The sequence below is a fragment of the Cardiocondyla obscurior genome, linkage group LG19 (genome assembly GCF_019399895.1).
Source record: "Cardiocondyla obscurior isolate alpha-2009 linkage group LG19, Cobs3.1, whole genome shotgun sequence".
NCBI classification, from domain to species: domain Eukaryota; kingdom Metazoa; phylum Arthropoda; class Insecta; order Hymenoptera; family Formicidae; genus Cardiocondyla; species Cardiocondyla obscurior.
Genome location: NC_091882.1, coordinates 1,138,822 through 1,161,561, shown reverse-complemented (window position 1 = coordinate 1,161,561; position 22,740 = coordinate 1,138,822). Strand labels below are relative to the sequence as shown.

At 41.8% G+C, this 22,740-nt stretch overlaps 1 protein-coding gene across 1 annotated transcript in view; it reads right to left on the bottom strand.

Annotated features, from left to right (window-relative positions):
• LOC139109987 (interleukin-1 receptor accessory protein-like 1) overlaps positions 1-22,740 on the bottom strand; it is a 138,175-nt gene that overhangs the window by 49,059 nt on the left and 66,376 nt on the right. The window contains exon 2 of the mRNA XM_070669454.1: positions 3,610-3,791. Within this exon, the coding sequence (XP_070525555.1) occupies positions 3,610-3,791 (182 nt within the window). The remainder of the gene's footprint in view (positions 1-3,609; positions 3,792-22,740) is intronic.

The window sequence follows — 22,740 nt, the reverse complement described above, 5'->3', positions numbered from 1 at the left end:
CATGAGACAACGCAACGGTAGTACGTTATAACCGCTGATACGGTCGAACATAAATGTCAAGTGCGAAGCGCTGTTTTCGTTTCGAGGAACTGCGTTTAAAGCTTCTCCGAACGCATTCCCGTAATTTAACGACACTTTTAACAACGTCTACGTTGAAAAATAGGTCAAACAAAATAGCTGTTACAGTGATAACCCGATACGCTTCGCTCGCCATCCCGAGAAGCGGCTGATAAGCCAACGAGGCGCGATTAAGACAATTGTTAACCTTTTGTCGACATGTCGATGGCGGGTGATTCATCAATTAGCAGCCAGAAAAAAAAATTATAAGCGGAATCTATTTCGAATAAATAAATCACGTTACTTTAAAAAACCCCCACGACCGTTTCACCTTTTTTTTTTCTTTTTTTAATTTCTACGTCTACGCGATTCGTTCCACTTAAATCAAATCTTTCTTATTTATATTAAATGTAATAAAGTAATATAAAATAAGTTACAAATGACGAATATTTCGTCGTATCTAGAAAGTGATAAAAATTTTATCAAAATTTTGTCGGGCAGGAAGTTTCTACGAGATGAAATACAGATTAAAAACTGGCATTCTTACGGGAAGACGCCAAAATTAAAAATGATAAGTACGCGATTTTCTTTCGCAACTGTAAACTTCTACGTGGGTAATTCAAGTCTCCCTTCGGAAAGTTAAACGGCGCATCTGTGCGGCGCGTCATCGGTGCACAGATGCGGAGCGTTGCATACTGTGGCACATGAACTCTTCCACGAAGGAGATTCGATTGACCGTTCGCAGAATCTTCTACCTACGCACCTCGTGCTCGATCATGTAACGCAAAAGAGAGAAAGAGTGAGAGAGGTCGGGAGAATGAGAAAGATTGGGTCGGACCAATTTTCCTGGGTTGCAATTTTCCGCGAAACGATTGCTTTCTCAGCTCGTGTAAGGAATTTATTCATTAATCTAGCCCCAAGGCACGTTAAGAAAAGCATCCACTCTTGATTATCCTTGCATGCACTCGCGATTCATCTTTTCTCTCATTTCGTGCAAAGTACGTTCAATGCAAATTTAAACAAATTAGAAAAAAATATAACCAAGAAATATAATTATTTTTAACTTTATAAAGTTGTATACCTAAACATAATTCACCAAACAGTTTGATAATAATCGAGTTTAATTAAAAACTATTCAAGATTTTTTTTTTTTTTTTTTTTTGTAATACAGTGATTGAATTGACTGAACAAAATTTTGATAACGGGTAAAGGGGAGAAATAAAGAACTTGAACGACTTAACGTGCGCACAAAGGGTTAAACGTCACCGGTTCGGAATTCTCTCGGACGACTTCCGGCAAATTGCTGGGCGAACTGGAAGTTGGTTATATCGACAGACGGGACGACGAAGAACGACGGCTACGGTGCACGAATGCGTGTTAAATCGAGGGGTTTAGGAGCCGTTAGACGGCCGGAAACGCGGTCGTTTCTCCGATGAATATTAACTCGGCAATTCGCCCTTGTCGCGAAAAAGACGCGGCTTTTCGGCGAAATATTTCAAAAACCGACATTTCCCATCTGAATTCTAATACGCTGCCGCCGAGGATTTTCCGCGGTTATATTATCTAATGAAATTTAACTTTATTTCACAGAAATAATAAGGAGAATAATCCTGAATTCCTTACTATCGCGGTTTCTTCCTCATACAATTGCACAAATTCTTTTCTTTATAATTACAACAAATTTATACATTAATTTCCTTTAATTGTAAAGTTAAAATTTTACTTTGAAACAATACAAATATAAAAAAAAAATTTATTTAACAAAAAAACGTATAAATACGTTTATATTTCTTATTTAAATATAAATATAATTAATTGCATAGTTAAATTAGTAATATAAAATGTGTATCTCTCATTTTAAGCTTTTTGACGCATGCGTTTAAAAAATTCAATACAGACGGTCGTTAAAGATAATTAAAACATAAATCTGCGTATTATGTATAAACGTTGATGTTCATCGATGTTAAATCACTTTAGTAAGCGTATGGAAAATGTTATTCTTGTGACTTTTCTGTTAAAAATCTGAAAATTTGACGATCACCCTTAAAATACAATTCGTCTCTCCTGTCGGAAAGCGCTTCGCCGATGTCATATAAATCCGAGGTGGTTCAACAATGCAACACTTTTAAAGGATTTTTCCCGCCCTTCCCCGCCAGAACCGAAAACACGCGCCGGAAAAGCGACTGACTGTCCGGAACTAATCAGATTCGACAGACAGGGGGATTTAATTGAAATTCCGAATCGATACATACGCGGGCGTTCGATATACATTGGATGTGTGTTATTTCGCGTTATCGCGGGGATAAACACGACGACAAATCTCGGTGGAGCAATTATCGATTCGCCGCCGGGGAGAAAAAAAAAAAAGAGATTTTTGAAAATTTACTCTTCAATACTTTGTTTTATCCCGTGTTATCTTTTATTATCGTAATCTTAAATCTCTACCGTTATCAGGGCCATTCTCGACAAGCCACATGTTTTCTTTATGCTTTAAGATTTTCTTTATGCTTCAAAATTGAAAAACGAAAAGCCTGGATAAAGCCGATTACGTGTTGTTTATAAAATAAGCAGCGACGTCCGTTTTCTATTTAGATCATGAATTTTTTATTCGTGACCGTATTGCACGGTAAAAGAAACGTTCGTGCACGACGGTAAGAAAGATTTGTCCGGAATAACAAAGACTCCGCACGCTGAAAAAGATCGGGAAAGAATTGCTGAGGGGGAGGATATCTTCTCTCTTGTACGAGCGCGATATTGTATCCCGGTGGGATCTCGACATGATAGTATCATGATGACGAGGCTCTTTGACGCGAATATCGAAAGCGAGTATCGTTTTGTCGGTATCGTTTTGTCGGCGATAGCGATTGACGTTTTGCAACGCTTTTTGCGACAACTCGTTCCCGATCGGACGGTACCGTCCTCCCGTCCTTCCCCCGCAACCCCTCTTTTATTTTGAATGGATAGAAGCGTCAAAGGCGTATCTTCGTGTGATCATCCGAATTTTGTGCTCTTTCTATTTTTTTTTTTTTTTTTTTTTTTTTTGATTGCAACGACAGCGGATCAAAAACGATCGCACGCAAAGTTTTCCGACTAACGCATTCTTTTCACGGTTGTTATAATTGCGAACGTTTAAAAAAAAAAAATTTGATTATTCTCCTAACTGTAAATACATTCGTAAAATAATCTCTCGATGACGTGAAGAAAAGTTTTAAAAAAGTGTGCAAATCGCATGTAACATTTAAACCGCGCAAGCTCCTTTGAATAATATAAAAATCAACTTTTAATTAGATAATCGGCTGTAACTTATACATGCGGAGGGTTTATTACGCAACGGTAACGAGGGTACCTTCGGCGAGCTGCGATATTTCAATCACTCACCGCGAACCGGGTCCTTTGATCTCAATTTTGCTATTCATCGTTATCCTGTTCTCGTTCTACGTGACGTATTTCTATTAAATGTCGAATGGAGGGCACCGTAAGGATCCTCTTTGAGCTTCTAATATAGGCTGATGGATGAATCCCATCAGGTTTATCCTAGGATATCCTACTTACCGAGCACAGAGAGAGTGATGTCACCCTCCAAAGTGGTTGTGTCGTTACGTGCTTGGCAGGAGTACCGTCCCGCATCCGAGGCTCTCATCTCCTGCGTGTAGATCGTTTGATTCGCGCTCTCGGGGTACAGGATAAAGTGACTCTCGCCACCGGGCCACGGGTAAGCTCTGCTGTCCTTGTACCTGAAACGAAAGCACCGTGTTATAATTACGAACGAATAATCGCCACCCGTTCAGAGCACATACATAAATGTTTAAAATAAATAACACGGTGTTAAAAACCAACATAAAGCTCTTCTTAACTACTAACTTCTTAAATGCTAATCAATATTTTGATAGTCGAGATTATAAAGAGAACATGTGGGTCCCAAGACTTTCCAAGACTTCCCCCTGTGTTAAAAATTCTATAAAATTATCTTTCTTTTTTTTCTGCTTCGCAAACGAAAAGAAAGTTTCTCTTCCAACCGAAAGAGTTCGGCTCCTTCGATAACAATGATAAATTTATATTGTACGTGATAACGTAAAATGGTATAAAGAAAGAACATGGAAAGCGTTACTTAGATACACAGCATTATTTTTTCTTTTTTCTTTGGATTATTATCAAAAGCGGCATTTTTTTATATGAATTAAGTTGCATTTACTTATTATAATATTTTTACGTTAGTTTTATCGGCAATTTTTTTGAGACAAGGAACGAAGGAGCCGCGGCGTTTATCAAGCAGAGATTTAAAAATTAACAAAAAAAAAAAAAATAAATAAATAAATAATAATAAAAAAGACAACGAGCGGGATATTTTTCAGGGTGCGATAACTTATCGCGGAAAAGGGACGGCCGATCGTCTTGAAACACGTCGCACTCAAGAACAAGCCCGATATTTCCGGGACGGGAATATCGATGGCTGTTCTTGAGAGCATTCGTTCCGCCGTAAAGATAAAAGTCGAGGGAACGAGCGCTCCTCGACAAACACTCGAAGTAGGGAAGAATCAGGAGCATTGAACCGTGCGCGAAAATAAATCGTCGAGTACGCCGTCGCCGCAATGACTTCGTTAATTTGTCGTTGCTATTGCAATGCCCATTGTACCGCGCCCATAATATTATTAATAGTAATAGCGACGTGAAATAATCATTATTAGAGAATGGTTCAATAATAGTGATGCAATAAATGCAACGTAACGATCAAGTATAATAATGATTTATACATAATAACTAAATTGAAGTACATAATAATATTGTTATTAGAGAATAATAATGCACCCATTACGATAATCGCGTCGTTGAAATTTAATCGCTACATGCGGCCGACATCTCGTAAAAACAACAATAATTTATTTTACAACTCGTCTCACTTTTCCAACACGAGAAGTTTGAAATTTTTAATTTGCTTTCTTCCTCGAGAAAAACTATTTTTATCGCAATTTTCTAATTTCGCACCTGCGCTCCACGTTGAACGATCCCGTTACCAGAGCAAGCCTTCTCTCGTCCTTCGAATAGGGATCAAGGATCCGACGACGTTCCCACGAGAGGAAAAGAAAGCCTCTCCACATAAATCAATTTCTAGGGCACTACGCAAATCCACTTTCGTTTTGCCGGCGGATCAAAGAGACATCACGCGTGAATTCTGCGAATTTCAGTTGCTCGCAAGTTTCTACTCTCGCCTTTTCTGAACGGCAGTTGCGCGTAAAGAGGATTTCTTATTTCCTAATTCTTTTCTAGTCCTTAGCAGCCTTAGCTGACAATTTGATATATTTATTTCCTTTTACAATATTTATATTATTATACTTAAGTGTTTCAATTCTTTCGAATCTTACGGATTCCCAAATCTCAAGTCGTAAATATCACGTTTTGGAGTTTAATACAAGCTCTCGACTCTTAAGTTATTGGATCCTACATCCATTTACTTGTCTTTGTATAATCGATTAACAAAATTACATGTAGCGAGGATATTTTCCTGACAACTAATTTTCCCGCGAAAGAGTATTCCCGGTTCTCGTCGCGTTCATGAAATTTTCACACGCGGCGATCTCTTCATCGTCGCAATGTCGTAAATAAAAGATTTTTAATAAGCTGAACGACTCATCCCGAAGAAGCGACAGGACGATCGGCAATTTTGCCGTCACCATTAAAGATTCCTTTATTAAAGCTCTTCCTGCATCGACAGGATTTCTTTTACGAGCTACTGTTACGGGCGTACTTTGAATAAGAATTTTTAATAAAGAGCGCTACCCTTCTCCTTCTCCCTCCCCCCTCGAGCGGCTACTCTCGTCCCTTTTCGCCAGGATAATTCTGAACTGGTTCGGATTCTAACGAGGATTCCGGTGCTGCGTAGAGGAACTTCCAAAGACTAATAAAGACACCGAAACATTCGCGAGTCCGAGGACATGAAAGTTCAAGATTCCGTAAGATCGAAAAGACGTCAGAATACGAAAGAAGCGGGATTCTTAGGCTGAAAGGATGAGCCGAAGCGAGCAAAAATCTCGCCGTACAAAAGTTTCTAAATTAAAAAAGACAAAATGAAGAAAAAGATCGTAAACGCCGCGAAGTAAATATCAATAGCGATTATTCCTGACGTAAGAGATTAATTTTAATTTTAATTTGAAATTAAATTTATAAAAAGGACGAAAGTTCTGAAAACATGAGAACCGCTGAGGTTATAATTTGCAGCGAACAGTTTACAAAAATGATCGTTTAATTATTATTATACTCGAGCGTGTGGCGTACGCCGTTATCGGATCGCGAATTATACTCGGTCGTTAAACTCCATTTCCAATATGGAGCGTGCATTCTGAAAATGTTCAGGGATCACTGGCTGTTCTTAATAACCAGAAACATGGTCGATTCGCGTAATTAACGCCAATTTTATTTCGATGAGGTTATCTGGCATATTTGTTAAATAATTGCTGGCTTCTCTCTCTCGCATTTTGCATCCATTTTGACGAATTAATTAATAATACATTATCGATAACAAAGACAGACACATTGTGACATAAAATTTAATTAAATAATAACGAACACTATTAATGAGACCGAATGTTAGTAAAAATTAGCAGGAGAAACAAACATCTACAGAATTAAATAATCACGAGAAATTTACTTGAACGAATCGAAGTTAAATAAAAATTTTGGCGTATCGTTAATAAAAAAAAATCAAAAAATATATATTATATATAAAAAATTTTCTTTTTAATAATTTTGAAAAGCGGAGGAAAGAGAGCCGGTCGACGATATTAAATCGGAGAACTGTCTGTACTATTTGAATTAATAAACTTATGTACGATCGTAAATTCGACGGTACAAATTTTTTTTAGAGAGAGAGAAATAATTTCATAAAAAGAAATCCTGTTCTCGCTTGATATTTAATTTAATACCTTATATCGTATCGCGGCTTTTTCACCACGAAATAAGTTTTATTAATCATATTTATTTTAATTATTCACTTAATGTTTGCCATGTAATCCGATTTAATTCTTTTTCTTTTATTTTCAAATTTAATTTAAAGTTCTTTTCCCCGGTATGTCCCCTGTTGTGCCGAATTGCGCCATATAGCTTTCTGTAATTTTAATCCGCACAAGTCCGGTTTAAAGGACTCTAGATTTTCAAGCGGATTGTCAGCTCCCGATACCTCGTCTATTAACCCTTCTCCGGCAGTCGTGTGTCCTCTTTGCCTCGCGAAGCCATCAAGATGTCCGTGTTTCTCACGCGAGAACAAAGCGAAGCGCGCACGCAATTACCGGGCCGGCATCGCGCTCCAATTAGCGACGTCACTTTTCCGTCCGCGCCGCGTAATTTACCCCGTCCTCTTTCTCCTCTATCACCTTCCCTCCGCCCGTCTCGTCTTGCCCCATGTCGTGACCACCGCCGCGTGATCTCTCCCGATCTCGTTTTCCCATCGCGAAAGGATCGCACCTGTTCTCTCTCTCTCTCTCTCTTTTTCTCTCTCCCCCTCTCGCCCCGATCTTGCAATCGCGGCCGGTCGAGCGTGCAGATCCGCTTCGTTCGACCGCGAAGCGAAGGAGCGAGAGGAGGACGCAGGACGCGAGGTTCCTGCCGGGGTCGCGGAAAGGAAGAAGCCAGAGGGAGACCGCGCGCTGGTTTTTGCACGGCACGAATTTAATGGCGATGTTTGCGCGCGGCTTCTTGCGCGACCGGAAATTCCGTTCCACCGCGGTTTCCGCGACACGGGCGTGAAGCCGGGAAAATTGCGTGTCGCGGTTCGACGATCCAGAGACGGGACGGGGAGGAAGCGGGAGGGAAAGAGGAAGAAAGGTGGTTTGCAAACGGATGCGTCGGATTTTATCCTAAAGACTGCACATGCAATGATGAATAATCAACGGTGTAATCTACCATTCCCTGCAACCCTATTTTTATTTTACCGAAACGTCGCCGCTGGCAAATGAATAGTAAATAAAGAAGCTAGAATATTTAGTCGCTTTCCGTTTTATAAGATTGTCGCATTAGGATTCAATCACCGACGCTGAGATCCCCGTCTGAAATATTGAAATCGAGCCCGAACACGCGAAACTTGACCCCTCGCGCCCTTTCGGTCCCGTTAATGAGAGTTCACGCAACGTAAGTGGACGTCATTAAAACCGGCGGCACATTCTTCAATAGCGTTTTCCCCTATGGGTGTCTTCCCGGAATTCCGGCTTTTTCCAGCCATTCGCTCTTTCGCAATTAATGAATTCAACAGCGGCACGAAACGCAGGTCATCGATGTCGCTCCCGGTTTCGAATTTCATCGTAAGCTTGTCGAGAAAATTAATTCTTTCTCGTCGAGTGTTTGGGTATTTAACGGCCGGATTTTATTTCGATGGGGATGCATAATTTTTCAACAATCTATTTGTTTCTCTTCGTTACAGTACTTCATAGTGCAAACAGCTATTTTACGAAACAGATAGCTATTATATTTTATTTTTGATATAAGTTATACTTGTCAGAGAAACAGAGAAGCTTTTAGACAGCATACTTTATTTATCCAACCTGATAAAAACGTAATTTGTCTAATTATTGAAATTAAACAAAAATAAATTGATCTAATTATTGAAACTAAACAAAAATAAATTGCAGACAGCTATTCTTTTTTTTCTTTTTTTTTCTCTCTCTGTTTTTCTATCTTCTCGTATTATTTTCGTCTTTTTTTTAATATCATTATTCTTATATTCCATAAAAAGGACAAAAGTATTGGAAAAGAAATTTCATCCATTTTCTTATAACTTATACGTGCTTATATTTCTCATTTTTCTTTCACAACGCATTAAGCTAATAGAGAGAGGCGAGATACTGTAATTCACAGAACGATATCGACATTTTGCGAATCGACACGCCGCTAGCCAGGAAAAATGCCACGCACGGGTCCCGTCTGTCTTATTCCGACTAGATATCCGCTAACGTTTCGTATCGAAGGCGGCCAAAAGGGGGTATATCAGAAAGGATGTAATTTAGCCCGAGTCTCCAATTTTGAGACGCGCGCTGAAAGCCACCCCTATATTTATCCGCGACAATCGTCCATTTTCGCGTATCCCCGCCTTCGGGAAATTGAGCTCGCCGAAATTATAACTCTCTTTCGATCGTATTGTGCGCGGAAGTGCGACGAAAAGGAGACATAGAAAGAGAGAGACAGAGAGAAAGAGTGAGAGAAAGAACAAAACGGACAATGCACCCCTGCACTAGAGACAAATAAAGAGAACGGGGCCGGCAGAGGTGGGTGAGACAAAGGGGGTGGTAGCGGTCTCTAGTTACTTACTGCGGATCGATTTTGAAGCGGCTACCTGCAGGCCAATCTTCCACTTTCCTCTTCGTGGAATCGATTAGAAAAAAAAAAAAAAAAAAAAAAGAGACGCTACGACAATGGAGAAAAAGTCGCGAGAGGCGACGTGTTACCGCACAACCTTTCTCCCAGAAACAACGAACGGCCGCGGCGAGTCCGGGCCTCCGGAGAGATCGCAGAGAACTTCCTCCGCAAGTTTTATCATAATATTTTTAAGCAATTTCCATGCGCTCTTAAGGCGCGCATCCTTCGCCGTCCGCGTCTTATTATTGCCCATTAAAATTTCGCGTTAAAAGTGATGAAAAATGTAATATCGCGTTTTATTGATTCGCACTCGAATCCCCCTGGTACCGTATATATTTTTCCCAGCCGAGAAGCAAAAAAATTGTACCATTTGGAAAAATTTATAAAATACAAAGTGTAAAAAGTGCGCTAAATAATTTTTCGCCACATGTATATGTAATATGCGTACGTAAAAACGAATACTTTTAATTATGAAACGCCTCAGCAGTGAAAAAAAAAAAAAAAATTAATATTTCATTATCAAACATTATTTTACAATTAGAATCTATGGAGGATATTTAAATCTCTTGTTTTGTTACTTCGCTTTTCGTAATTAATTACATTCCATAATACCGGTTGTTCACGACATATCTCACGGAGTGCTCATCGAGGTGGACATCGAAGGACTCTCGCTACGTCCTGGAAGTCTCGATCCAATTTGATTTCGAGCCGAATGCAGTTTGGCAGTAGTACAACTGTAGCAGGTGCACGGCTGGCTTCTAGGAAGTCCGTCGACAATGTCGAACGCAATCGATCGAAGCTGCTGAAACGTCGTTCGCCGCAAATAGAGTCGTTGGGCGACGCGCGTGTTATTTATTGTCGGGTCGAACCGCGAGACGAGTCGAACGCGACCTTAACCCTTTCAGCGACAAGATCAACGAAGCACATCGGAATATGTCGGAGCAGATCAAAGAGAGGGAGGAGAGGCGGGGGTGGGTCGTTGAAAGCCGCGTCAATCTGCGATTGCGTTCCATATCAGACGCGAGCTTCCGCGAAACGATTAACTTAATCTGAGATCGTCGAGCATTACATTAGCATTTTTATCGGCGCATTTTATCGACGATTATTTATTCGCCTTTATATTCGAATGTAGATTATATTTTATCTTGTCGGTTTTATCGTGTTTGTTTTAACTTCTGAAATGTTAAGTTTTTAAAATCTCGATTCGCATCGAATTCAGTTTCATTGAATGTAAATGTGCGTGAAACAATTAAGCGTTAGATGCTGATATCCTCGTGAATTCTCGACGCAACGATGTACAATATAAACAGAGGCCGGGGATTGATCAGGGCAAATTAAAACATTGGCAATTTTCCGTCGTGATCGATGGTCAATTATCCCGGTGTACGATTCGTAATAATAAAGGTGCCTTGCGCGACAATAAAAGGAAGGTCTTATCAAACGCGGTGGACCGCTCACCTCCAACACGGCACCGAGCTCGATCGATTCTTTCTCTCGCCGCAAAAAGGAAATATTATTTTAATCTTCCTCTCCAACCGACAGGGCTGATGTCTCAATAAATAGTGTTCGGAGGAGCGACGGCGATTGGCCGGTTCTTTAAAGTGCTCCCCGATTGAACTGTTCAAGTTGGATCTTTTAATCCGCGGGTTCTCCGTTCAAAAATCGTTAACAGAGAATCATATTTCGGTGCAGTTCTAAACGAACTTCGCCGAACGGTAAATGTCGACGCGAGCACTCATTAAGTTCTTTTTTCCGTATTTTAGGTTGCCGCGATTTTTCCTTCCTCCGGCCGGACGTCGACCGCGGGATTAAACGTCGAATTCGCGAGGTTAACCGAAAGAAGGAGCGACGAGGATATATATCGGCTTTCAAAGAGAGACGTGCTCGAAATTTGAGAGCCGCTGCTTTAACCGGTGTCACACCGAGTGCACTCCGTTCTTTGTTACCGCCGCGTCGGACGATAAAAACCGAGCGCTCGGCTCTCTCATTGTAATTGTACCACTTCTGCTTCTTTTCTGCCGCCGTCCCGGTTTCTCGCGCGGAGGAATCGCCCGTACTTCCGGTTTTTGCGTCATTAACATTAATCATAACAAAAATATCGCAGAGATTGATTTTACCGCCGTCGCGAAAAAGCGGAGGGAAAAAAAAAAAATTTTCTTCCCGCGTAAAATCGACACGACGATTATCTCGAAAACGAACGAGAGCTCTTTGGCGTCATCATTATGCAACGAACGTGCGGTTTTAATGTTATTAATATTAATTCTTCATTGCGTATATATTCGAAGTAACATTGGGGCAAACGCGCGACAGCGATAAATGTTAACGTGATGTTCAATAGTCGTTGACTGAGCGCTAAACGTAATAGCATTGCTGCAATATCGAAATGACGGCGATACAAATAATGACGATAATTAAATATTTCATAAATATTAGAGTAATACTGACGTTGCGTTCTGTTATTTATTATTATTATTTATACATGGAATTATTAATCCGCGCTTTCAATCCGAGCCCCGGAACGTTCAACTTAACGGCAAGTAATAAAGCGTTACAAAACATTGGAAATGCATCCCAATCGATTTTATAACGCGAGATTATCTCGCTTGAAACAATCACGATGATAATCACTCGAAATTTGCGGAGGAGAATCCGCAAAACGCGAGGCAGCCGGGTTACGATAGCGAAATAAAGGGGAGATAAATTTTCAAGAGAATCAAGATAATGACGCGATGAAGAGTCCCTTTTCTCACCCCCTTTAATCTTCTCCAAATTTAAAGGGCACTCTCGGACGAGGGTAATTGCGCGGAAAGCGGGGTCGAATTAGTATATTGGGGCATGCGAAAGGTTACGAGAGGCACGGGGTGAATCAAGACGGCCAATTTCTCCCAGGTCGGTGGTGGTTAAATAAATTGGCCTCGTCTTGGAGATTGAATTCACGTCGAACTTCCGACCGACGCGCCTCGGCTCGAATTTTTATACGCTCGCGGAACAAGGGGGGCAAGTTCAAGGATATGAGAATCCACGGCGCGCCGTGGTCTCCCCCTTCGTAGTAACGGTTCGCAATCGGGTGTTAAGATCTGCTAGACCCTTCGTATCAACTCTCTGTTCCCTTGGAATCGAGATCCCGGAGCTTCGCTCACGTAGCAACTTCGGCGGGAAAACAAACCGGTACGAGTCAAGTGTTGAATGGAGAAATCGCTGCAATTTAAAGTTTAAACTTCTTAATTGAGATATACACGTTAAGACTCCGGTTTCGGTAACTCGGTAGATTTGAAAGCCTAGCTAAATATTTATTTCACTTAATGCGAGTTGCTTATCTTGCATCTCGACGCTCTCTGCTTGTTCCCAGCTGGTTATTTCCCAGTTATGCTTTATTCATTTCTCATTTGTTCATTCCGCGGCTTTTTTTTCCTCCCCTGATTTTTTATGCTCTCTCGCTCCTACTCGCTCGACCCTCGTTCGTTTTTCCACTTGCTCGCCATTCGTTCTTCGATTATTCTCCGTTTATTCTTCATTTGTTTTCCATTTGTTTCCCGTTTGCTTTCCAATTTTCTTATATTTGTTTTTCATTCGTCGTTATTTATTTCACGCTCATTCCTCATTTCTTTCTTCTCTCATTTACTCTCCGACTTTGTTTTTCTCCCCCTTTTTTTTCCGATTCTACATTTTATTTTTTGTTTATTCTCCTACGCTCGATCGCCCGCGATTCTTTCGCGATACCAAATATGGCTCGTGCGCGGTCAAGGCTCGATACCATTTCGTCGCATGATCGATTTTCCGCTTGAAATTTCCTCGAAGCCGGCGAATGGATGTCAAGGCGAAACGCAAAGTTTTCTGAGAAAGACTCCGCACGTCAGACTTGGTTCCGAGATAAGGGAACTGCAGTTAGCCGAATAGAAATGCTCATACGCCCACGCGGCATTCAAAGAACGCGACGCCGTACGCAGGATGCTCAATGCTGTCACGCTTCTTTTTTGCATCAGCTCGGAAGTAATGCTTTCCATATGACTTCGCGAAAGAAGGACGCAAGTGGACGTACGAAAGAAAGAAATTGCGTTGTAATTTTTATACAAAATAATTAACCACGAGATTCGCAGTTTTATAATTAAAAATAAAGTTTCCCCGTAAACTGTTCTCTCGGTATCGCGAGGGATAGAAATTTTCGAAAGTCAAAGTTTGTGGCATTCGAAGTATATCGGTAACTGGACACTTAGCTTGGCATCCACGCCGTCGTTCTTTTCGATTTCCGGAATCGTACGGCCGTCGAACTCGCGCTGAACTTCGACTGACCTCCCCGCCTTCCGGGACGTCGTTTTCCTCCGATGTCACCAGATAACCGGCCGGCCGTCCGTGCCTTCCCTCCGTCGAGCTTTTCCGGAAAAGAACTTTTCCCGAAACTTCGTACGAACGTATACGCACAGCGGCACTTCGATACGCCGGCTTATTGCGTCGTTACGCGAAAAACGGCCGTGCGATCGTTGTCGAATGAAGAACGCGACGTAACGATGGGCGAGAGGAGCGAAAAAGGGTGTTGACGCAAATCGGGAGCGAGTAGAACGCAGAGCATAAAGTTGGAGACCGACAAATGGAGACATTCCCTTTAACTGCACATTTCGTAACTCAAAATCAAACATAGTTGCAATATGTAACATTGCAACCTCGTATCTTTGTTTTATATATTTCGACAGCGCGATTGATAATTAAATTGACATCTCGCGTAATGAAAAAGCCACGTAACAAGTCGTTCTCCGATAAAAAAAAAAATCTTGCTTTCCGATTATTAACTCTACTTGTGGATGAAAACAGTTCTTGATCCGCGTATTGGATATTTTCAAAGGATTTCTTTCGTGGCCCTCAAACGGGTCGTGCGCCTTTGACGCAAACGCGGCGGTAGTCAAAGGATAGCATTCCAGGGCGCGCTTTCTCACGTGAGATTCAGCGTTATCGAGAAATAAGAAATATTTAGAAAACTTTCCCGCATGCGATACTTAATTGTTAATTCCTACCAGTTTTAGAAAGTACAACTCCGGGAGAGAAAAGGCGCCGATCGACAGTTTCTCAGAGGATTTCGCCTCCCGGCGATTTTCTCTCGCTGGTGCTTGAAGCATTTTCCCGAGGCCTAATCGCCTAATCGCGTTCTCGGAATCGCCAGGGCGACTTCGGGCGCGATAAATTCGTGCTGCGCTACTCGGTAATAAAGCGATCGATTCCTCGAGGCGACGTGGGCCGCGCGTTTCCAGGTATGCCACCCGCTGGCCGACGAGTTCAGAGAAGTCCTTATGGGAAATCGATATACGCCCGGGATTCTTAATACGCAAATGTCGTCCCGGCCCAAGATATACCGGCCCGCGGTATCAGTTCTCGGTTTCCGCTCCCCGTTCCGGCACCCAAGCTACCGCGATATTTTCCCTTCGTCGCGACGACGTCCTCAAGTGTCCAAAGGCAACGCGAGAAGCCGGGTGGCGCAGCTCTTTCGCCGCATTACCTAACCTGACAGAACTATGATAAACGAATAAACACTTGAAAGACTTTACATTACACGCGCGCTTTTAAGAATTCGCGTTTTTTGATCCAAAAGTCGCGCGTTTCTCAGGTTCTGAATATCGGAAACTCAATTTTGGTGGCCATTAATAACTCGGGAAAGGGCTGAGAAAGGAGGAGGAGGAGGAGGAGGAGGAGAAGAGACGATCCTTTTCAGTAACGTGAGAATACGAGAAAGTCAGGGAACCGTCCTACGGCTTTCGCGAGCACCTTGTGTGGGCTCTCGCTCGCTTTTCACAATCGGCGCGCCGATTTCTCATCCGGTGCCGATCTGCACCGAACGAAACGGACAAATGGCGATCGCTTCCCTGGCAAGGACGAAGGACTCGTTCGACCCCGAGGGTGAAGCACTGTCCAGCGTTCGCCAGGCTACCCGGAAGATCGATCTCGCGACGCGGCCGCTCGATCTTCCGTCGAGAAGCGATGGCTTCTCTTTTATTTCCGCGATTAGGCGAGATTAATTCGCGGTGCCTGCGGGTGTTCGCGGCCGGCGGTATAAGTCCTTTTATGGATTGGTCGGCCGTTCGATCGCGTACTTTTGTTCATTAGTGCGGAAATTTCACGTGACAAATGACCGAGGCTGAAGGGAAGGAAAAAAAATTGTCAACGTCGGGTCTTTAATTCTTTTACCTATTAAAATCCAGCTATCTAATTATTCGAATAATTATTGTTCCTTAATAATCTTTATTCGCTTTTAACTTTCCAAGTCCCTTTCATTCGTTCTCTGCCATTTCTCATTATTTTTTTAATTTGCCGCATGATCGGTACGTTATTAAATTTCCATTCTTAAAGTTCCTTCCGTCGCTTTAGGAAATTTCCTTCCTTGTAATGGCTTTCTGATTATTTATTTAATTAATTAACCACCTGTCGTTTGTTAAATCTTTTGTTTCAAATTCGCGATAAATAGGGCCGTTTTGTCGTCGCTACATTTTTTTTTTTTTTTTTTTTTTTTATCTGACCCGATAAATCTCGTCGTTTTATTGTGTTATATACGACCGACAAAGAGGCTGGTGTTTCTCGAATGCCTCGCGCTAGGAAGATTTATGTTTCGCCCTGTATAAACTCGTAACCGGGATGAAGAGGAATTCGGGGACATTTAGCCGATGCGCGGGCGTTAAATATGGAAGCGAACGCACCTTAATTAGCGTGCAAATCCGTCGAAATCCGCGAGGCGGGATGCGAAATTCATGCCTCGACTGCACACGTTCTCGCCCGACGCTGTTCCCGTTTTCCCTAATGAAAGTAAATCTGAAGTGTCGTGAAACTTCTAGTGAACGATCCGCTCGCGAGTTAAACACCGATACGCGAACCCTAACGTTACGTCACACTTAAGTCTCTACAGGTGTTTTTTCCTTCTTCTCGGAATTAATCTTTATCCGATTCAATTAGTTTCCGAGCTATTTCTTCCCAGCAATACCAATTTTATTTTGTTTAAACTGTTTTACAAAAGAAACTCGATCCTCGAATCAATTTGGGTTTGTCTATGAAATGAAAAATATTTCTCTCCGAGAATACTTTCTGTGTAGAACCGATCGTTCCTGATTCAATTATACGACGTATCTGAAATATATTTTGTCAAGTTATGTCGTAAAACTTAATTACCTTCTTGAGTGATATTTTCTAAAGATACATTTAATCTTCGTCAAATTCCCATTGTTTCCGTGAAAAATACGGGTTACTTCCTTTTCAGAGTAATGACCGGCTCAATTAATTGACCAATTTAGCTACCGACGAATATTTCGAGGAATCACATTTTTCTTTATTCCTCGAAAGTGTTAATCCCTTCTATGCTTTCCTTCAAACTATTCGACTCGTGATCCGTGACTGATTCAATTAACTCATCAATTATCGCCCATACGCGCTGGGGAAGGGGAGGGTCGTTTCTGAAAATTATTCACGACCATGCGCTTTCGAGACTCAACTTGAACCGTTTGCGCATCGCGAATAGCCACTGAACGACTCGCTTCGGGATGCCGTTTGATTTTGGCACGGCGTCCGACAGGCCCGGTGATTAATTTATGTAATCCACAATTTGCGATTTTGCCTTTAGCTGCATCGCTAAAATACGCTTCGGCCGGGATTAATGAGCCGCGCGTACGCGATTCATCCCGGCGACGAGGATCTATGAATTATACCGCGAACAGCATAATCGCCGCGCGGAAATTTCCTCGGCTCTCATTAAAAGCGCTTTAGCGCTTTGTGGATTTTTAACGCGTAATTTCATTTCCTATCTCAAAATCACTGACCTGATAGAAGTTGAAAGCAGATTTCGGCAGAGTGCATCTGATTAGCTCGTTTCATACACAATCGATACGTTACCACTGTTTAATTGAGAAGTCTCCACTGTTATTCCGCGTAACTCTATCACGTAATTGTAAATCGCAAACTGTAAACGAGGTAAGGTCCGTTTTGTGTCGTGCGATGGAGGGAAAAAAAAAAAGTGAACTTTGCGCCGGTTTGGTGTAAATAAATAATTGATCGCGTCGGTGGACTTTGGGAAGTTTTTTTTTCCTAGAGGACAAAGGATAACAGCCAATTATTGTAACAATGAACTAGCCGGCGAAAAAAAAGACGGGTATCCCATTTCGCGAGTACGATCAAACAGACGGAGACTATTCTATGATGACGCGATTTTTGTACAACGAGAATAACGAGCAATTATTCCGCGAAGGATACGCGTCGTCGAAATTACGAATTTGTAATAGAAATTTTTGTTATACGTATATGTTAAATACGAACAGAATTACAATCGTACACGAATGACATCTCGGATATTGCGTTTCAGTAACTATATAATAATGTACAATTGACTAAAATTTTAATATAACGCCGCACGCGATTTTGCTATATTAAAAAGAATAAAAAAATAAAAGTAAAAAAAGATACACTTTCCTATTCCGCGTTTGTCCAAAAAATTTTTAAAGTTTTCTCGTCACTCTTTCGCAAAATGTCCTGTCGTTTTATTTTTTTTCCCCCTCGTATTCTCTCGCCGGAAAAAAAAAAAAAAAAAAAAAGCGGAGATCAGAGGCCTTTCGCGCTTTATCCATTTAACTCAATTGCGAAGTGAAAGAGACGAACAAAACCTACTCCAGTTTATCCGGAAGCTGTCGGAAGCGGCCGACTTGAGTGTTTTAATGAAAAATCTCCATTGTGCCCCGCCCCGGAATGACGCGGACGTCGGGCCTGTCCGCGTTTACTCTCCTCGTTTTTCTTTTATTTCACACCGAATAAGAATTTTCACCGCAGAGAGGGACAAACGATTATTCCGGTTGAGAAAAAAGAAGAGACGTCTCCTCCTTGACGAAGAGAGAGGAATCCCGCGTAGCAAGGATAAACGATCGCTTTTCAGTGCGCCGCCCGGAAAAACCGAGGGAGAGAAAAACGTTCGTTGGAAATCTCGTGAAAATCTGACGATTGTCCGTTCTCCACTGATGAGAAATAGTGCGGGAAATGTGGTATAATATATCGGGACATTGCAATTTTCCGCGATAAAAGATAAAATTTTAGGACACCAAACGGCGAAACGGTTAAAATTAAAAAAATTAAATTAAATCCTGACAATAATATACAAAAAAAGAGAGAGAGAATAAACTTTTTACGAAAAAAACAAAAAAATCGTTAAAATTTGATTAGATGAGGAAAATTGACAAAACAAATATTCAACATCGAATATTGGGTATTAACGTGCGAGCTTTAATATTAAAAAGCACCCTCGCGGTGCAGCATAATTTCAGATGATAAAATCGAAAGATATTGAAGTTTGCCGAAGCCCGCGGCTCATCTTTAGAATAAGAATCGCGAAAAGGATTCTTTGAGTACGCGAAAATAAACGCGCGGCCGCCGCGGCTTTCGATTTGATATCGCCCGGAGATATCTCTCTGTCGGCGGACAATCCTTCGACGGAAGAAGAGGCTAGAGGAGATCCCGTTTCGAGTTACGAAGATTTTGCCCCGTCCATTTTTCCGACGAGCCTGCGAAAAGATCGCGGGGGGTGAGGAGGCGGCAGAGAAAAGCGGAAATCCTTCTTTCAACTGGCGAAAGTGAAGAATGGCGTAGTCGGACGGAGGGAAGCTTTTCGTGCTTAAAGCTACGCCTCGCGCGGGAAATGCGACGGGATCCTCGCGTACATGATCGAAGGGCTTAGGGATTACCGGAAGGTTAGGGGAGGCGGGGACCAAGTACCGAAAACTCGAACGTGCAAGTAGCTGAAGGGCCAAGTATCCGGACATCGAAGAACTTGACTTTGGAAAGAAAAAAGGGTAGAACTAAAATTACGGATCCGTAAAGATCTCCGAAGACGCGACGAACTTCGTGATCTTTAGCTTTAAGTTCAGACTAACTCGAGCTTCGACAGAACTTGGAAAGAAGGGGGAGGGAGATTTAAAAAATTTCTACTATTTCAAGAAATCTCTTTTCAAAACATCTTAGAGCGAGGCACCATAAGTCGTAATTTTTCGAACATTTCGTTAAACATTAATTTAAATAACTTTGTATTCACAATTTGTAATATACATTAACTTATACACCAGTCGCTATGCTACTTTTAAAACAGTCTGCGGCAAAAAAGAAGAGAGACGAGCTGACGTCTTAGCACCTATCGCTTAATTATCATTTAATTATTACTTTTTGAGCGGCCGTTCCACCGGAGGTTCAAAATCGCTCACACTTTAACGACTTTTTCGGCAAAAAGTAGTCAAACTTCGCCGAGAAGCGGCCATTAATCGGCGTCCTACGGAAAGCCGTGGCGAGGCGAAAGCCGCCTTTTCGCGTCACGCGAGTACCGCCATCTGATTTTCCCGCGGCGTCCATTTTTCCAGCAGATGGATCGGCGGAATAGCGAGGGACAGAGGGTGGAGGAGACGGAGAATGTAGAAGATAGGGACGGGGAGGTGGGAGGAAAACGGAAATCCTTCTTTTAGCTCGGTGTACCAGCGGTGAAGAATGACGGTGAGCTTTAGAGCTTAAAGCTGCGTTCCTCCGGACGCTTCTGCCGCCGTGTCTGGAAGAACGGCGGCCGAGGGCGAAGTGATGCAAGAGACGGGGTAGAACTTAGGAGGGGCTGGTATATCCTTTCGGATCCTTTTAAGGTACTCCGACACATACGCGCTTATGAGTTTCAGGTGCATGTAAGACCGCGAGACATCCGGCGAGGGACCGATCTTATTCATCCGCAAGACTTCTTTGAAAAATTATACGAAATGTACCTTCTTATCCTTACCACGTTGGCGCGTGATAGCTGACACTTCCAACGTGTGGCGAATTTATTCCGACAGACAATTGTCACATAATCGCCGCCGATTGAAAATAAACTCGCGTAGCTGCGTAAGATCGCGTTCTCTGATTGACTTCGTTTTGCTATAACGGCAAAGATCGCGTCGAAATTGACATATTTCAGCAGAGACACGCTGGCTCTAACGATATTCTTGTCTCATCTGGAATTCTGCACTCTTGGAGTTGGATCGTTTTCTCCTCGCGGAATTTACTGATAAAATTTGCATATCCATTTTGAACCGCGCATTCTGGCTTCATTCATCTCCCCGGTATTACTGTTGACCCAAGATGTTGCCGAATATAATTCGATAACCGTAACACGATCCAGAATGTAGCCCTCCTTTCTCATCCCGGCTACCATTATTCTTGGGTCAAAATACCATTGGATAATATTTACATTTGTAATTCTGCATCAGAGCTCGTTGCATATTTTAGCCGAAACACAAATTTCGTCCATTTAGCTTTCTTACTATTAGATTTGGCTTTATGAATTTGTATCAACGCGTTGCATTAACATTAATTTACATTAACAGCAATTTGAAGTTTTCTCGCCCTTTATTCTATTGCCTAGAATTACCATTGAATGTAAATGCACAAAAATTTTATATTTCTAAAATTCCACCTCAAGTTCCTGTCCACAATACAGAGCGTAAAAAAAAAAAATTTAAGAATTTGAATTTCTGCAAACGAATAAGATATCTTGAGAGCTGACGATCAAACTTGAAGAACATATTCTAAGATGAAAAAAGCCCAGAGATTTCTAAACTAAATACATTCCAAGAGCCAGGTGACTCAAACAGTAAAAAAAAAAAAGTCCTTTTTAATACAAATTTTTTTTTTTTACCGTTCAATCCGTAGACGTCAATTATTAAAATAAAAAAAAAAACGTCACAAACCGAGATTGGAAATTCCAAATCTGAATTAAAATCTCCAGGGAAAAAAAGATCGGAGAATAGACACAGAGTGCTTTCATTGCCAACGCGAGTCAGGAAACTGAGAAGATCTTCGGAAGAAACCCTCGAGATTAAAACGCCCGGTATCTCCGGATATTCCGAACATCCGCTATATTAGCGCCTCGAGATATCCTGGTGAAACTTCACATTTTGATCTACAAAGGGATCATAACACCGCAGAAACTCGCTGCTGAACATGGAACAATGTTACGAGCGCGAGCGCGCGCGAGCACGCAAGTTGTTGATCGCGCGCGCGGACGGAACTTCGTTGTGCAACTCTAATTCGCGAATTTAGCGTGCCCTCCTGCTAAACAAGGATAAGGGGGAGAAAAGGGGGATTCATAACCCGAGCCGCGTAAACCCGCATAAATGCGTTTCCCTGATTCCGCCATATTTCCCCCGCAAAGTAAGGCCGATTAAATCACCGCGGTCGTGTTGCGTAACGCGTTAAACGCGCCCGACCCACCTCCGGGACGCGCGCGCCAAAAGCGAAAGACCGCCGAGAAACTTTTTCCCCAATTCCACACGTGTACGCAGGGAATGCATCGGGGGAAGGGAAGAAGGGAGGAAAAGGAGAGTAGGAATAATCCGTTTTTGCTCTTGAAAGGAACACACGGCGGACGTAAATGAATTACCACTTCCGCGTCGCATCGCGATAAACTCCACCGCAAAGTTCGTACTTTTTTTTTTTTCCCTCTATTTCCGACGAAGTTATCCGACTCGATTACATGTTGAGTGATACTCCCGTGGATCGCGCCACACGTGAAACGTAAAAAGTTAAACGCGTGAAACAAAAAGAAAATAAATTCCACGTAAAGAAGTAAAGGAAATTAGTCAACGCTTGAAAAATTCGTACGGATTCGCAAGTTCGCGATAACTGCCGATTTCATCGCGACACGCCGAACGTGATAGTGTCGCGAAACCCTGTATAACGCGCGACAATGTATCGGGCCGCTTTTAACAACCACTTTTTCCGGCGTTAAGAACCGCATTCCACCGGTGAATGTATATGGGAAACGGAGAAGTGCCTAATGATCCGGCATCCATCCAGATGGATCTTTCGACGTTATCGCGCGGCTTTTGCTAATTGCGTGGCTCGGGATACAAGCAGCGGGACATCCAAAAGGACCACGAAGCTCGGGGATCCCAACGGTGGAAGGATAAATCGGTGGGAGGGTACAAATCGCGTTTGTCTGATAACGGATCCGGTTCTCCTCGAAGAAACCATCTAATTGTTAGAGTTACGATTGCAAATTGTTTCTTAGTCAGGTCCTGATTGTAATTTGTAACCTGTTTTTTTTTTTTTATTTTATTTTTTTGTCCCCACAATGCGGACCGACTGAATCTCGTGGCGAAGAAATTGAACAAAAAGCATTTTTACAAACAATTTTCGAAAAATAAATTAAATTTATCAAATAAACAAAAATCAGTAAAATTAATAAAAGAATGTAAAATATATTTTACTTTTTTAAATTATTTTGTAGAAAAATATGTATTTAATACAAATAAAAATAAGACCTCAATTTAAAAAAAATTAAACATTTAGTTAAGCTAAATGTTATATTTTTAAACTTTCCAG